The sequence below is a fragment of the Acomys minous genome (assembly GCF_964271855.1).
Source record: "Acomys minous genome assembly, chromosome: 5".
Lineage (NCBI taxonomy): Eukaryota > Metazoa > Chordata > Mammalia > Rodentia > Muridae > Acomys > Acomys minous.
Genome location: NC_140494.1, coordinates 102,641,361 through 102,657,225, shown reverse-complemented (window position 1 = coordinate 102,657,225; position 15,865 = coordinate 102,641,361). Strand labels below are relative to the sequence as shown.

General features: G+C 44.7%; 1 protein-coding gene across 7 annotated transcripts in view; it reads left to right on the top strand.

The window, feature by feature from the left end:
• The window catches only part of GRIK4 (glutamate ionotropic receptor kainate type subunit 4), a 427,994-nt gene that overhangs the window by 114,349 nt on the left and 297,780 nt on the right, over positions 1 to 15,865 (top strand). For 5 of the 7 annotated variants that reach the window (XM_084782226.1, XM_084782227.1, XM_084782221.1 and 2 more), the window contains exons 2-3: positions 2,884 to 2,988; positions 13,896 to 14,027. In XM_084782226.1, coding sequence (XP_084638352.1) covers positions 13,946 to 14,027 — 82 coding nt within the window. In that variant the 5' untranslated portion in view covers positions 2,884 to 2,988; positions 13,896 to 13,945. Of the gene's footprint in view, positions 1 to 2,883; positions 2,989 to 13,895; positions 14,028 to 15,865 lie in introns of those variants that run through there. The other 2 variants (XM_084782224.1, XM_084782225.1) reach the window with 2 other exon arrangements.

Genomic DNA, 15,865 nt, shown 5'->3' with positions numbered 1-15,865 from the left:
ATGGACTCTCAGAGTGTGTGCTCTGTGTGATGATGCGTGTGTTGGGGAGGATGCTTAGATTAGGTCATTGTGACTAGGGAATGGGATGGGCCCGAATTGCTAGCTCCTGATCTCGTAGCCTGCAAAGAGGCTTGCTGTCTCAGTCCAAAAGTAAACAGAAGTGACAGGGCCCTGATATGGTTTATTCTGTGGCCTGTGGCCAAAAGCTTCTGGAGTAGCTCCTGGAAGGGATGTCCTCTATACCCTGAAAACATGGCTGAATACAGTGGCCCAGGGCTCCTTCTTCCCAGAGATGACTCTCTTCACATGGAGAGCCTGGGATCTAACCAGCTAAGACCAGAAGCTAGAGTCTTGGAGCTACACAGTGGAACTGTAATTCAACTGAGGTAGATGGTAGCCATGGTGAGGAAAAGATGCCTAGAAAGATTGGAAGTAGAGACTCTCAGCTCCCAGTGGCAACTCCACTTCCCTTTGGGCAGCCAGAGCACCTATACCAGGAAGGACTGTTCTGGAGAGTGGAGGAGGGTCCTGGGCAGGCTCAACATCCCTGAGAACTGGAGTCTGATGAACACAGGTGCCATCAGCCTCATGCTCCTGAGCAGGGCCTCAGGGGTACCGAGCACTTGCCAGCCTTAGAGCCAGCTGAGAGGAGAATCATCACGGCACTTTGCTTTTTAAATTATTGACTAAGCTTTTCATCTGAAGAGCAAACCGACCTCTCTGTTAAAATGCAAACAGAGAAGAACGCTGTAGAATGAAACATAAAGTCTCCCCTCCTACAGATGACCTCGGTCCTCAAGCCTCTTCCAGGAGCAGTTGCCCAGAGCCACTTTGTACCTTCAGGGCGGCAGTGCTGGGCTCTGCCCTAATTGGATGGCAATTGGTGTTGCTTGAGATAGATGCTAGGTACCTATAGTTACAATGAGCATGAGACACTGCCAAACTCAAGCTTGGGTTGGGCAATCTGTCTTAGCCATCAATTCTTCAGTTTATCCTAAGTCAGTGCAGGCTCAGCTCCTGCTGGCAATGTCTAGCGCCCCCTGTCTACTCTATAATTCATTACAAACACCCAGGAACAGGCACAGCAACAGGTGCTACAATTTTTTTTCCAGAGGGTACCCCTAGATTCATGTCTCCTGCAGGACTCGGTGAGATGTGCAGATGGCTTAGGTGTGTATCATGCTTTGTTCTCCAACATCAATGTATAGCATCATTGTGTTCCCATGTGTCTTCAAGTACCTACTGCATGCTAGATTCTGGGACACAGAGAAAGTGGGTAGAAAGAGTAGTGAGTAAAAAAAAAAAAAAAGGATTCTGGGTATGATGACCCAGTTCCTGCCTTTGCTAGTTGCATGACCTTGGCAAGGCACTCAACCTTTCTGTCCTTGGCCTCCGTATCTCCAGGTGAGAGAATGAATGAGTGTGTCTACCTCCATAGGGTCTTCTGAGGACCAAATGAGTGGAAAGTAGTGTTTTTGCACATAGTAAATATCCATAAATAGTCAATAAACATTGCGTTATCATGGAATCCCATCCTTAGAGCTGCATGATTCCAAAGCTTAAAAGATCCTCTGAGAAGTTAGCCTGATTCCTTCATTTCGCAGCGTCAGAAACTGATGCTCAAAGAGTTGACTTGCAGAGCTGGTGTGCCCCGGACCTCCAACTCCTGGTGCATCCTGGTGCCACCTTACTTGTTGCCAGGGAGATGAGATGTTTACAAAGTGCTCCACAACTATGTTAGGGGACAAAACCAAGTTCTCCCTCAAGTGGCCACAGAGTCTGGGAGAGAGGATGGCTTGTTTTCCCCATGGTGGCTTGCTACCACCCTAGACCCTCTAGCTGAGCAACTGCCTGCTTCTTGGCTCTTTCTCCCAGCCAGGGGTAGTGAAAGAACAGCAGGGAAGCAAACATCCATTTGTCTTGAGGAGCCTGGAGCGGCAGGAGAAGTAATCAAGATCTTGTTGCCCACAGCTGAGAGAAAACCTGTAATTAATCTGACTGCCCCTCCGATTTTCTCTGTCCTTTTCGCCACCAAACGCTGTCTGCTGGCTGTCAGCTTCCTCTCTGTCCCACCCAGAAAAATCACGATTAATGATGTGGTAGTCCCACGAAGATAGAAGAGGACAGTGCAGGCACCACTGCTAGTGAGGACAGTTGCCGTTCAGTACAGGGGCTGAGGGAGGGTCCAGACAGCTTGTGCAGCAACACAAGACTGCAGCAGGTCGTCTTCAGGCTATGCTTGTCCACTCCATCAACCGTCCACTGGGGTGAATCAGTAATTGTTTATTGAGTTCCTGTGTGGAACAGACCCCATAGCATGTGTGATAGGTAGATATGTGTGCCTGGAAGAGATGTTCCCTGCTCTCCATCGCAGTGTCGTGTCAAGGGAAACATTGACTTGGGTGCTGCAAGTGCATTTGTTTGTGGTTGCCTCTTGGTTGCCCCAAGGTGCTAGGGATGCTTCTGTGAGTGAGAGGGATAAAGGCCTTGCAGGGTAGGTCTTATGCTCAGCATAGAGACATAGGGTTGGGGGTCAGAGATGATTAAATCTGAGACATGCTTAAGGAGCACCTCTTCTGACTTGGAGGTTCTGAATGGCGTGGCCATTGTAACACCTTCTGGTAAAAGTAGGGCTGCCAGATTTTTTGGTATTAGAAGGATATATTGGGGTAGGTGCATGGGGAAGCAGAGAGGCAGATGCTCCATGGTCTTAGGAGAGAAAGGCTGTCACAGAGCAGAGTCATCAGTGGCACCTTTGAGCTAGGCCAGAGACTGAAGGGCCAAAGGCAGGCATTGTGAATTCCAATCCAACACGTTAAGTACCTGGCAGCTTACACCATTTCTGAATTCATTGTCTGTATTCTTTTTTTTTTTTTTCAACAGATACCGTGTGAGTACCTACTATGTACCAGTCTGTGCCAGGCACTGGGGACACAGGTGGAAAAGTCCAAGTTGTTCCCTGCTTTTCTGGTTCTCATCGTCCCGGAGGTAGGCACTGCTCTTCCTGGGTTTTCAGTGGATGGAAAAAAAAAAAAAAGGCTGGTGTGTGTCTGGGTTTAATGGCGTCATTCTAAGGGTCAGGGCCAACTCCAGCATGCTTTGAATGTGGTCTTCCCTCTGTACTTGTGAATGACATGGCCACCCAGGGTGTCCAGGGCAGTGCTCCCAAGGACACTGCAAGGGTCTGCATCTGGTTCCTTGGCCTTCCATGTTTGACCATATCCCAAGTTTTAGAACAGTGTCTGGCGTCCATTACAGTCTCCATAAATATTGTCGAATGGATAAATGAACTGTCACAAAGGGAAGAAACTGTAAAAAATCCGGTTATACTGTATCAAAGCAATACTAAATACAGCCGTTTACATCAAATGCCTTCCATTTATGCCTAATCAGCACCCGTCATGGTAATTATCACGCAGACAGCTAAGTGGGTGTTGGCTTAACCCTATGCATTTTATTTGAGCTACACTCAGTTCGTGAAGGTGTGGCTTTTGTTGTGCCTGGCCTCAAAGACTGGTTCAACTTAGAGAACACATTTCAGAACAGTGATTTCTAAGTTCCTCAGAGCCCTTGACCCTGGAGCCAATGGTGAGAGATCATTTACCGGGCCTTACAAAAATACAAAGGACCATCCGTGACATGAGTGGAAGGCTCAGTGGTTTGCTCCCTCCCCATGGCCCCATTCTTGGGATAGTCCATCCACCAAACAAGCTCTGTTGCAGATGGGGAGGCTACACCTGAGAAGACTGACGTGTAAGTTCAAGGTCACTCAGAGCCAGGGCTGGCAGTGGTGGTTTGCTTTCATATACGTCTGTGTGAGAGTGTCAGAGCCCCTGGAGCAGGAGTTACAGACAGTTGCAAGGTGCTATGTAGGTGCTGGGAATTGAACCCAGGTCCTCTGGAAGAGCAAGCAGCCAGTGCTCTTAACTGAGCCATCTCTCCAGCCTTCTAAATGACTGACTGAGGCTCCTTAAAGCAGGCTGAGCAGTCCACTTTTGTTGGAGTTGTCAGTATACAGATGCAACCCTACCTTAGGTATGCTTGCATGGCAGAGTAGAGACAGTTGGTCAGTAAAAGAATGAACACTACCTTAAGTCAGAGTACCAGGCTTCCCTCGAGACCAGCTTTGCTTTAATCTGTCTCAGCACGAATCCTGAGTGCTGTGATTTGAATGCCAAGTGTATCCCACTGGCCTGTGTGCTTGAACACTTGGGACCTGGGTGGTGGTCCTGTGTAGGGAGATTGTAGAACCTTTAGGAGGTAGAACTTAGTGAGAGGAAGTAGGTCATTGGGGAGTGGGGCTCACGGGTTTCATCCTGGCCCTGCTGTTAGCCTGAATCCTCCCCTTCCTCTCTGCTGGGCTGTGAGGAGTCCCAGCAACACACAGCTGCCACTATGAACTGTGTCATGACTTCCACTCTCAAACTAGGAGCCAAAACAAATTCTTCTTTTAAGCTACTTCTAGGAAGTAGTTTGTCACAGCAGGGAGAAAAGTACCGAAAACATCAAGAATTAAAGGACATATTCTGTTATTATCGGAGTTTCCTTTGCTCCTCTATTCCCTCTTGCCTCCTCCTCCACCTCCCTGCAGCAGGGGGCCATTGGAGGCCTGATGCTCATTGAGCAAACAGGCACCATGCATCTACTGTTTATGAGGAGACTCTGGGGACCCCACAGAAAGCTGGGGACAGTCCTAGCTCTTAAGAGTCTCACAGTGATCCCAGCTGGAGACATAGAACAGCATCAGCCAGAGAGGAAAGTGCTGCCTCTGAGTCACCACAGGCTGCAGTACTGGCTCACAGAGGAGGGCCTAATTCTGGGGACTTGCAGAGGAGAGGAGACACACGCACACACGCGCGCGCGCGCGCGCACACACACACACACACACACACACTCACATAGGTACACAGACACAGACACACACACACACACACCTCAGAAACATGTGCAGAGGAAGCTGCAAGGCATCATGGGAAGAGTGAATGTGTGTTGCCATGAAATGCCAAAAACTTCTAAAGCATAACACACATAAGGAAAAGTTCACAAGGGAGCTGACCTGTGTAACAAGCATCCAAGTGAAAAACGGATCATCTGCTCTGCAGAATCCCCTGGGCCAGTGTCTACCCTGAGCAGAAAGTTTTAAGTGGTTATTAATTTTATAACATAATGGGTTTCATACCTGTACATAACCTACTTGGAGCATAATCTACTCCTGTTATCTTTTCTTAATCTCTCTTTCCTTCTCCTGATTCCATTTCTTTTCCCTAATAGCCCCGCCCCCCATGTCCACATCATTTTTTACTTCTAGACTACACATACGACAGAAAACCTGTGGTACTCGTGTTTTCTGAGTCTGGCTTACTTTAGTTAGCATCACGATCTTCAGCTCTATTCTTGCAGATGACATCATTCTTCTTTATTGATGACTCATATTCTGTTGTGTATATATGTATGCATTTCTTTATCCAGTCATCTGCTGGAAGGCAGCAAGGCCAGGTACCTAACTTGGCTATTGTCCAAGTGCAGCAATAACCCCAGATATCCAATGTATGTTGTTATGTTTACTTCATTTCTTTCAGGTATATACCCAGAATTCATATAGCTAGATGATACAGTAGTTTTATTTTTAGTTTCTTCCTTCCTTTCTTAATTGTTTTATTTCTTTTCCTTTTTTGTTTTTGTTTTCTGAGACACGGTTTTCCTGTGTAGCCCTAGCTATCCTGGAACTTGCTCTGTAGACCAGGCTGGCCTAAGATCCGCCTGTCTCTGCATCCCAAGTGCTGGAATTAAAGGCCTGTGCCACCACAACCTGGCTATATTTTTAGGTTTTTAAGATGCCTCCATACTGGCTTCCACAGTCTGTTCTTACTAATGTACATTTACACTAATAATGCATAAGGATTTCCCTTTCCTCTGCATCTTTGGTATTTTTTTGGAGTTTTTTGTATATTTTGGGTATTGATTCTCTGTTGGTTGAATAGGTGGCAAAGAGTTTCTCCCATTATGTAGGCTGCCTTTTTACCGATTGTTCCCCCCCACCCATGCTGAATCCTTTTAGTTTGATGTAGTCCTATTTGTCAATTCTTACTATAACTTACTGAACCATTGACATTCTATTCAGAGAGTCTTACATTTTGAAGTGTTTTCTATTTGTTCTCTAGTTATTTTGGGATTTCAGGTCTTTTATTAAGGTCTTTGATTAATTTTGAGTTGGTTTTGGATCAGGCTGAGAGATAGAGCTCTGGTTTTAGTGGCTCTGAAATTTTTTTGGGATCCTTTCTTGCAATGTTGGCTTTTGTTAGCTTGGTCAGAGATGAAATGGTTGTAGCTGCTTGTGTTTATTCCTGGGTCTTCTAGTCCATTGCTCTGTGTACCTTATGGACTTCAATAGTGAATTGCCTGGTACTAGGCTTTTCTTTGTCTGGATGTGTTTTTATTAATCAATCTCATTCCTTGTTTTATTGTATTTAGGATTTTTATATTCTTTTGATTCAATTTTGGTAGGCATTTTTACCTAGAAATTGTATACATTTTTCTAGTTTTCTCAATTTACTAAAGTATAAAGTTTCAAGTTAATTCCTAATGAACCCTCCAGATTTCAGTGGTATAATTTCTTATTTATCTTGTATTGTCCTGAGTGTACTAATTTTAGGTTTCTGTCTTTTTTCTGTATATTTCTTAGCTTCCATATGTTTATAGAGCTTCTTTAATTTCTCTTGCAATTGGGCCCAGTTTTATTCTATCATTAAAAGAAATATCACAAGATATTCTTTTTTCTGATATTTGTCAAGACTTGTTTTGCAAGCTAAAGTATGATCTACATTGGAGAGATTTGCATGAGCTGCTGAAAGGAATGCATATTCTGCCGTTTGAGATGTAGCCCTCTGTAGGTGTCTGTTAAGTCTATTTGGTCTATAATACAACTTACCTTTGATATTTTCTCACTGATTTTGTGTTGGGGCTGTTGCATGCCATAGCTATTGATAAACATGGAAGTACTAAAGTCACTCCCTATTATTATATTGGAAATTTCCTGTCCAACTGTGTTTGTTTTATAAAAACAGGAGATGTTGATACCTGGCTGACATATATTTGTAGTTATTATATCCTCTTGATGCATTTGTTCTCTTTACCAACATGTAATGATTCTTTTTTGTTTGTTTGTTTGTTTGTTTTTGGTCTCTTTGAGTTTTGGAGGTAAATATGTTTTGTTGTATATAAATACTACTTGTTTGCTTCTGTAATCTATTTGCCTGGGATATCATTTTTCTTTTTTCTTTTTTTTTTATTTGAATAATTTACTCAGAGTACATCTCAATTCGTATCCCTTCACTTGTATCTTCTTGTTCCCTGCCTCCCTCCCTCTTTCACTCTATTCCCTTCCCGTAGGCCTATGACAGAAGGGGACCATATAATCACAGCCTATCAGCTCATCTGGACAGCCTGCTTCCCCTTCCTCTGAGTGCCACCAAGCTTCCCCTCCAAGGGGAAGTGGTCAAATAGGGGGCACTAGAGTTCATGTCAGAGGCAGTCCCTGCTTTCCACACAACTGTGGAGAATACATTGTCCATTGGCTAGATCTGAATAGGGGGTCTAGGTTTACTGCATGCATTGTCCTTGGTTGGTATCGTAGTCTGTGCAGGACCCCTTGGATCCAGATCTGCCAGCCTTAATCATATTCTTGTAGGATTCCAGGACCCTCTGAGTCCTTCTATTTCCCCATTCCCCCATACCTCTCTCACCTAGAGTCCCAATAGCAAGTCTCAGCATCTCTCCTAATCCCCTGCTGAGTGAAGACGCTCAGAGGACAGCCATGTTGGGCTAGTATCCAATTATAAGTGAGTATATGCTATGTGTGTTTTTCTGGGTCTGGGTTAACTCACTAGGATAATCATTTCTAGTTCTGCCCATTTGCCTGCAAATTTCAGGATTTTTCCATTTTTAATAGCTGAGTAGTATTCCATAGTATAAATGTACCACAGTTTCTTTATCCATTCTTCGACTGAAGGATATCTAGGCTGTTTCCAGATTCTGGCTATTAAGAATAAGACTGCCATGAACATAGTTGAGCAAACGTCCTTGTTGTGTGGTGGAGCATCTTTTGGGTATATTCCAATGAATGGAATAGCTGGGTCTTGAGGTAGCCCTATTCCTAATTTTCTGAGAAAGCACCAGATTGATTTCCAATGTGGTTGTACAAGTTTGCACTTCCACCAGTCATGAAAGAGTGTTCCCCGTTCTCCACATCCTCGCCAGCATGTGGTGTCGCTTGAATTTTTGATCTTAGCCATTCTGATGGGTGTAAGATGGAATCTCAGAGTTGTTTTGATTTGCATTTCTCTGATGACTAAGGACAATGAACATTTCTTTAAGTGTTTCTCAGCATTTGATATTCCTCTGTTGAGAATTCTCTGGTTAGCTCTGAACCTCATTTCTTAATTGGGTTGGTTCTTGAGTTCTTTATATATTTTGGATATTAGCCCTTTGTAAGATGTAGGGTTGGTGAAGTTCTTTTCTCAGTCTCTAGGCTGTTGGTTTGTTCTGTTGACAGTGTCTTCTGCCTTCATCCTTTTCCTTTTAGTTTGTGTATGTCTTTGCCAGTGAGGCATGTTTCTTACAGGCAGCAAGCAGTTGGGTCTTCGTTTCTGACCTAATTAGCCACCCCATGCCATTTAATAAGAGAACTAAGACCATTTATGTTGGAATTCTTATTGAAGGGTATCAGTTAATTCTACCGTTTTATTGTTTTTTTTTTCCTAATGAGTGATTCTTTTCTAATTCTTATCTGCTTACTTACTGTTCTAGAGATTTATTCTTACCTGTCTTTGAGGGTTGTGTTTGTCTTCCTCTATGTGTAAAACCTCTTGAAATATCCTCTACAGTGCTGGCTTTGTGTCATGGGTTCCTTTAGCTTTTATTTACTTTAGAGGGTTTTGACATATTCTTTAGTACTGAAGGTTAACTTTGATGGATATTGTACTCTAGATTGGTGGGTTGTTGTGTTTTCTGTAGTTGAAATAAACCATCCCATTATTTCCTGGCTTTTAGAGTTTCCATTGAGAAATCTGAGTTATTCTGATAAGTTTACCTTTAGAATAAGTTAGTATTTCCCTCTGACAACTTTCAATAGTCTTTCTTACTTCTGTACTCTTATCTTTTTAACTGTGGTATGGAGAGCTTCTCCTCTGGTCCTGTCTGTTTTGGCTTCTAAATTCTTCCTGTTCCTGTATGTCTGCATCTTCCCCCAAGATTTGAGAAATTTCACCGAATAGGTTTTATGCTCTTAGTCTGCACCTCAGCACCTACTTTTACATCAAAATTGTATAAGTTTGGTCTTTTAATTATGTCCCAAGAGCCTTTCATGTTTTGTTCATAATTTCTACAGTTTAAAAATTGTTATTTTCTGTGTATTCTAACTTGTCAATCTTGTCTCTAGCCCTTGAAAAATCTCACTTTTAATTGGTTTAGTTTTTTGGTCAGGCTTTTCACTGAGTTTTTAAATTTAGCTTAATGAGATTTTCATATCCATGATTTCTGTTTAATTCTTCTAGAAAATCTTCATCTTTTGAACTTCGTATTGTCTATTGCCTTCCTTAATTGGTCTAATTATTTTTTATGTATTTTCTTGGAACTCATTGGTATTTAAAAAGTCATTTTGTAAAATTCTTCATTCTAGTATTCCATCTTATTCAGTATCTTTGGAGTCAGTTACTATAAAATTATAAGCTTTGGAGGGAGTTTTGATATCTTATTTCATGTTGAGACTTGGGTATATCTTGGGATTGATAGCTCTTATTTATGTGAGAGTCTCTTTTAGGAAAATATGATCTCTTGATGATGTAGCCTTGGATAGAAGATTATTGTGAAATGTTAAACGTTTCTCAACTGGCTTTTGTATTATAGTTTCCATGCTACTTTTTTTTTTTCCACTAAGGGTCAGTCTGTTCTGACACAGTACATATGCTGGTAAAGCATGTAGGTTGTGCTTTCTCTGTAGGTTTCACAAGAGTAGGATATTTCTACTGTGTTAGACAGATGCATAGCAGAGTATATGAGGTATGTCTTCTCTTATTAATCCTCTAATCTTGTCATCAATACATAGTCTGTAGGGATATAGGCGTGACATGTACTATAGTTTTTCATAGATACATTATCCACAGTTTGTTGTTGCTGTTTACTTCTGATATTTTTATGTATAGCATCTGTACCTACTTGGGTCCTAATCTTCAGATGGACATTTTTAATCCCTCCCCTTTTGTTGAATTTGTTGCATTGAAATATTCGCTGAAGTTATACCGGGATTGGATTGGGTTTAGTGTCCTAACTCCTTAGCTGGGATGGGTGTGTAACTGAACAGCAGAGCATCCACAGTTCACCTTGACCCCCAGCCCTGTGAGGAGGGGGAAGACAAATGACCATAAGTAGCAACAAATCAGGTAGGAAAATATATAAAACTCAACACCCACAACTTTCAACCTTGACAACAGCAACAGGAATGGTGGTAGTAGAGATAATATAAACAGAAAAGTTTTACATGATAGGGCATTATAATTAGAAGAAAAAATAGGAAAGTGGAAGCAAAGAGTTAGAGCATTCAAAAAGTGAAAGGAGAAAAAAGGCAAAAAGTAGGAAGTGATGGCTACATTAGAGAGAGAGAGAGAGAGAGAGAGAGAGAGAGAGAGAGAGACAGACAGACAGACAGACAGACAGACAGACAGAGACTAAGAATGAATGAATTTGACTATTAGAAGGAGAGAAAGAGAAAGAACAAATAATTTCTGTTCCAAATAATTGAAAATACAGAAACAAAACGGAAAAGGAAGAGAAATGTATGTATATGGACAAGTCAGAAAAAAACGAGAATCTCAGTGGAAATATTGAAATAGATATTGTCTCTGCTGGGATTTTGATGTGGGCAAGGGTGGGTGGAAACTCATCCCCTCAGCCAGTTTGCTCCTCTCCCATGTTGTTTCTAGCTCTGTAGAGTTCCTTGCAGAGAGCTGAGGCTGGCTTAGTCCCTTTTCCTTTCCTGGGTGTTTCCTCGCTTGTTGATCACGGCGGGGGCGGAGGGGGGGAAGTGGGGGGGGGGTGGGCATGGTGGTTTGGGACCAATCTGGTTAGAATAGCTTTGTGTTCCTGCTTGGTAATGCAGAGTAACATGAAAACAAATGTCTTTCAGCCCGAGTTGACCCTGGATACATAGTTCAAAGTATTCCCAAGGCCAGGTTGATGCTGAGCTCCTCTGAGGTCTGGGTCCCAGGCATCCCCATGAAGCCCCCTAAGGAGGTCAGGAAAACAAAGTGCATTGGATCAAGGAGGTACAGCGAGCCTCCCATTTCCCAAAGTCGTCTTTTTTCAAGGCCCAGCGTCTACATGAAATTCTGCACACCTCACTGCCTGTTAGGTGTCCCCAGTCTCTATGTGTGTGTGTGTCCGTCCCCAGTCTTAAGGGAAGAACAATACAACAACTTTTTTTTTTACACGTCTCTGACCCAAATCCTACTGTTTGTTTTTTAATACACTTGCTTCAGTAGCATTCTACTGGGACCACTCTGGATTGCAAGGCAGAGCTTGGCTGGGAAGTGTGCTAATAATTGCTGTGAGTTCCAGGGAAAAGGAAAATGTAGAAACTTGGTTTCTCCAGGCAGGATCTTGGTTGGTTGCAACCTTCTCAATATGGTTCCCTATTTACTGCACCAGCCTTCTGTGTTGAGAAAGGCAGAGCATTGCTGAAGAGCCAGCACACCTGGCAGCTCTCGGAACAGCTAAATCCAGACTGTCTTTCTGCCCTGCCTGTGTCTTCATCGTGTTTCTCATTTCATTTCTTTCTGTTGCAGGGCTCCGGTGGGCTCAGTTCTGTCTGTCTGTCTGTCTGTCTGTCTGTCTGTCTGTCTGTCTGTCTGTCTCTCTTTCTCTCTCCCTCCCCCTCCCTTCTTCCCTCCATCTCCCCCTCCCTCCCCTCGTGTGTCCATGTTCATGAATGTGCATGCGAACATATGTGCACATATGAGTGGAGGCAGGGGCAAGCGTAGGTACCATTCCTCAGGTGTTGTCCACCCTGCATTTTGAGAGTTGCTGAGTAGGCTAGCCAGGCTGTCCAGTGAGGCCCCTTTCTCCATACTAGGATTACAAACACGCTCCTGTCTCTTTTGTGTGGTTGCTGGGTATCAAGCTCGGGCCCTCAGGCTGACTCGGCAAGGGCTTTATTGGCTGAGCTATCTCTCCAGCCAGTGCTGTGCCTTTTCCTGCCCTCTAGTTTGCTAATCAGAGGTTCTGGGTCTCTCCATGTCTCTGATTGTCCAGCACTGAACTCTACCACATGTCTCAGTTACTCACCTCATGGAGAAGCTGTTTTTGGGTTGTGTCCATTTCAAACCCACAGACAAACTTAAAGGTGCTGCTTGCTTCTAACCCATCGTTTTGGTAATAACATTTTTTCACCAACTGAACTTTTGATTGCACGGCACTTTTGTTTGCTTTTTCACTTATGAGCCAGGCTGTATGCAGTTTTGTGTCTGGTATCTTTTTCTCCGTATTGTGTTCATGACAGTCTTTATGCTGTTGCACATGGTGGTTGGCTATTCATGGGCATACCTTCATCACATGGTATTGCATGATTATGAGGTATATTTGGTATATTTCTCCATTCTGCTGCTGGGCATTTGGGTAGCTTCCAGTTTGGGCAAATACTGATGCTATGAACAGTCTAGAACAGGTCTTTGGTGAGCACACACGTACTTCTAAGGAGAACTACTAAGGAATGGAGTTGCTGGTTCATTAGTATGTGTGTAAAGCTCAGGTAGACCAGTTCTCCAAAGCGTGTGCATGATTTATGCTCCGTCATGCTGTGTGAGAGACGTAGTTGCTCCATGCTCTAGCTAATACTTGATAAATACTGTGGCTTAAAACTGTCATTCCTTGATGCCAGTGGATCTGAGCATCTGCACAGGGCATTGGTTTTATTAGTGAAGTATCTGTTCAAGGCTTTTGACTGGGTTTCTGTTGATTATCTATGGGGTGGGAGGGGGAACACATTTTAGTACATTTCTACCTATGTTTCTACTTTTCTGGAGTATCCAGAATTAAATATACAGGTGCTCAGGGCCCCCACCTTCATGTCAGTGATGAGGCAGAGCTGGCTTGCTACAGAGCTGAGTCTTGGAGTAATTGAAAGGTTACGGGAGGGTTAGTGGCCCCGCTGCTTTGGGGAGGGGCAGCTGCTTGACAGCTCTCATTTTGATACCAGGTAGTTAAGGAGGTGGAGGAAGGATGTAAGACGGGATTAGCTCATCTGGCAACTGAATCAGGTGCAGAAACCATACGGATGTGTAGCTCTGCCGGCTCTATTTGTTGGGAGAAGATGTCACCCAAGCCAGCAGTGGAGGGACTAACATGCATATAGCCCCTCACTTAGGGCAAGCTTTGCCTAAAGTAGCTTCCCCTGTGTAGTCCTTAGACCAGCTTCCCAAGAGGGAATTACCACGCCTTACACAAACAAGGAAGTGGCACCGAGACAAAGAGAAGCCTTATGAAGAGCACACAGGTGGCAGGTGGGGGAATGGTATTTGGACCCATCCCATGTACTTGGGGGAATAATTCTCCTCATGCTCTCTCTTCTTCCTTAGGACAAACCTGATTCCTAACTAGAGAATTTGAAAGGGAAGTGAGGTATCCTGCAGCCTGTTAGAGGCACCTGCCTGATGTGCGTTAGGGGTGAATGTAGGAGGAGAGTCAAAGGCCCACTTGCAGGGCTTTGCCTGCAGCTGCCAGAAGTTCTCCTGGAGGGATTGCCGGCTCCCCCCCCCTGGAGGTTCCCTGGAGCCTCTGTCACTGGGATGGACCTGGTGGCCACCTATCCTGTGTAGGACTCACCTGCTTCCTCCACTCCTTCACAGCATTATGTCATGCCCAGACCAGCAGAGGGCTCCATGAGGAGTTATAGAAGATGCCCCGTGTCTCCGCTCCTTTGGTGCTGCTTCCTGCGTGGCTCGTGATGGTGGCCTGCAGCCCACACTCCCTGAGGATTGGTAAGTACAGCCTGGCTCTCGGCAATGGTATCATTGTTACCCTAAGTGTACACAGAAGAAATGTCTTTGTACCTCACAGGCTCTGTGGGACAACGCTTCCCTGACCTCCCTGAGTGTGGCTATGACAGATGTGGAGGTGGTGAAGGCAGAGGTGAACACAGATGTGAATGTGGAAGTGGCGAGGGTGGTGGGCACAGGCTGGTGGCTCCCATCTGTCCTCTCTGCTGGACTCTAGCCATGTAGCATAAAATGATGCTTGCTCCCTGGTACCATTCATGGTAGATGCAATCCATATGCAAAGGGGCAGCATCCTTAGTGGTGGAGGGAGGTGAAAATGGCCGTGAGTATTCCAAATCCAGGATTGGCACTAAGCAGTTGCTTCTTTCTTCTGGTTAGTTAAAGAAAAATCTAGAAAAGGGTGTTAAAGTTGTGTTTGGCAATTAGGATGGTGTCAGGAGTGTGTCTGATGATTCCAGCCCAGCCTGCTGGTAAGAATCATGTGTTGCTCTCTGCTGGCCATTGCCTGGCTCTGAGAGGGATGACAGGGCCATCTCAGCCTCTTCTCTGTCCTTGTTGTTGTGGACAAGCAGGGTTGCCACCTACACACCACTGGCATCTCTACTCCTGGCAGTCAAGAAACCAGGTGCCTCTTCCCCTGCCATGAGCAAATAAGCCTATTCCGCCGGAAGCCATAGCACTGTAGATCTCAGGACCTGGTGATAAGGATGAGGCCTCCAGCATAAGAAACCTGTGGAGTCAGGACATGGTGGTGGTGGGGGGGGCGACTGTCGGAAGTCAGGGATGTCTATGTGTGTCTGTGGGGCATGCATGGGTTAGTGTTACATGAGACATCCAAATTTGTGTGTTCTGAAGAAGAGCCTCCTGAGTGCAAGGCCTCCATTCTTAGGGTAGTTGATTGTTCTCGTGGGCAGGTTATGTAGACAACCTTGACTTCTTCTTCCCAGACTGGAGGTGGATGGAGCAGAAGTGGCTGTGCTTGCGACTCCATCTTCTCCTCTCTTGTGAGACAAAGTACACTGTATATCTCTGTCTGGCCTGGAGCTCATTATGTAGACCAGGCTAGCCTTAAGTTCACAGAGATCTACCTAGCTGCGCCTCCTGAATGGCAGGATTGGAGGGGTCTGTCACTATTCCCAGCAGGACCTGGATCTGCAACGTGAAACTGAAAGGCTGGATGCGGGTGTAGAATAGAGATGGCTTGATGCTGGGAGGGAGGACCCTTCCCATCACAGCAGGGACTGGCTTAAAGGGCACCAGAAAACACCTGGCACTCTGCTGATGGTCAGGAGGGCCCAGCACAGGTACAGGCAGGCCGAAAGCTCAGACCAAAAACAGGTCAGGCATCACCTGCGGTCAGAGGCTGAGCCTGAAAGTCTCAAGGTGCTTTGTTTTACCTCGTGGGCATATTTCTCCATGGGAACGCAGTGGCTGCTCATTCAGTCTGCACTCAACTCTTGTTCTGCTTGCTTTAAAAAAGGCATTAAAAACAAGGCCTTCCTTCCCTCTTCCTCAGTCATTTCTACAGAAACTACAAAACCTAACTTAATTCTGCTTGGTGATGTGCAAAACCGGTCATATCCTTAAGGTGCTTAATTTATAAGGTGCCTACCGTTATCTAGCATTTGTGTCGAGGTCTCCTGTCACCATCACCACCAAAGGAGCAGATGAAGTAGTAACCCACCAATTTCCATTTGTCACTAATGAGAAGCAGAAGGGAATTGAGCCAGAGTTACCGGCAGCCCCCACCCCCTACTTACCTCTCTGTGTTGGTTCTCTGGAGAAGGAAGCAGACACTGGAGCCCACAGATCTCTCTTGG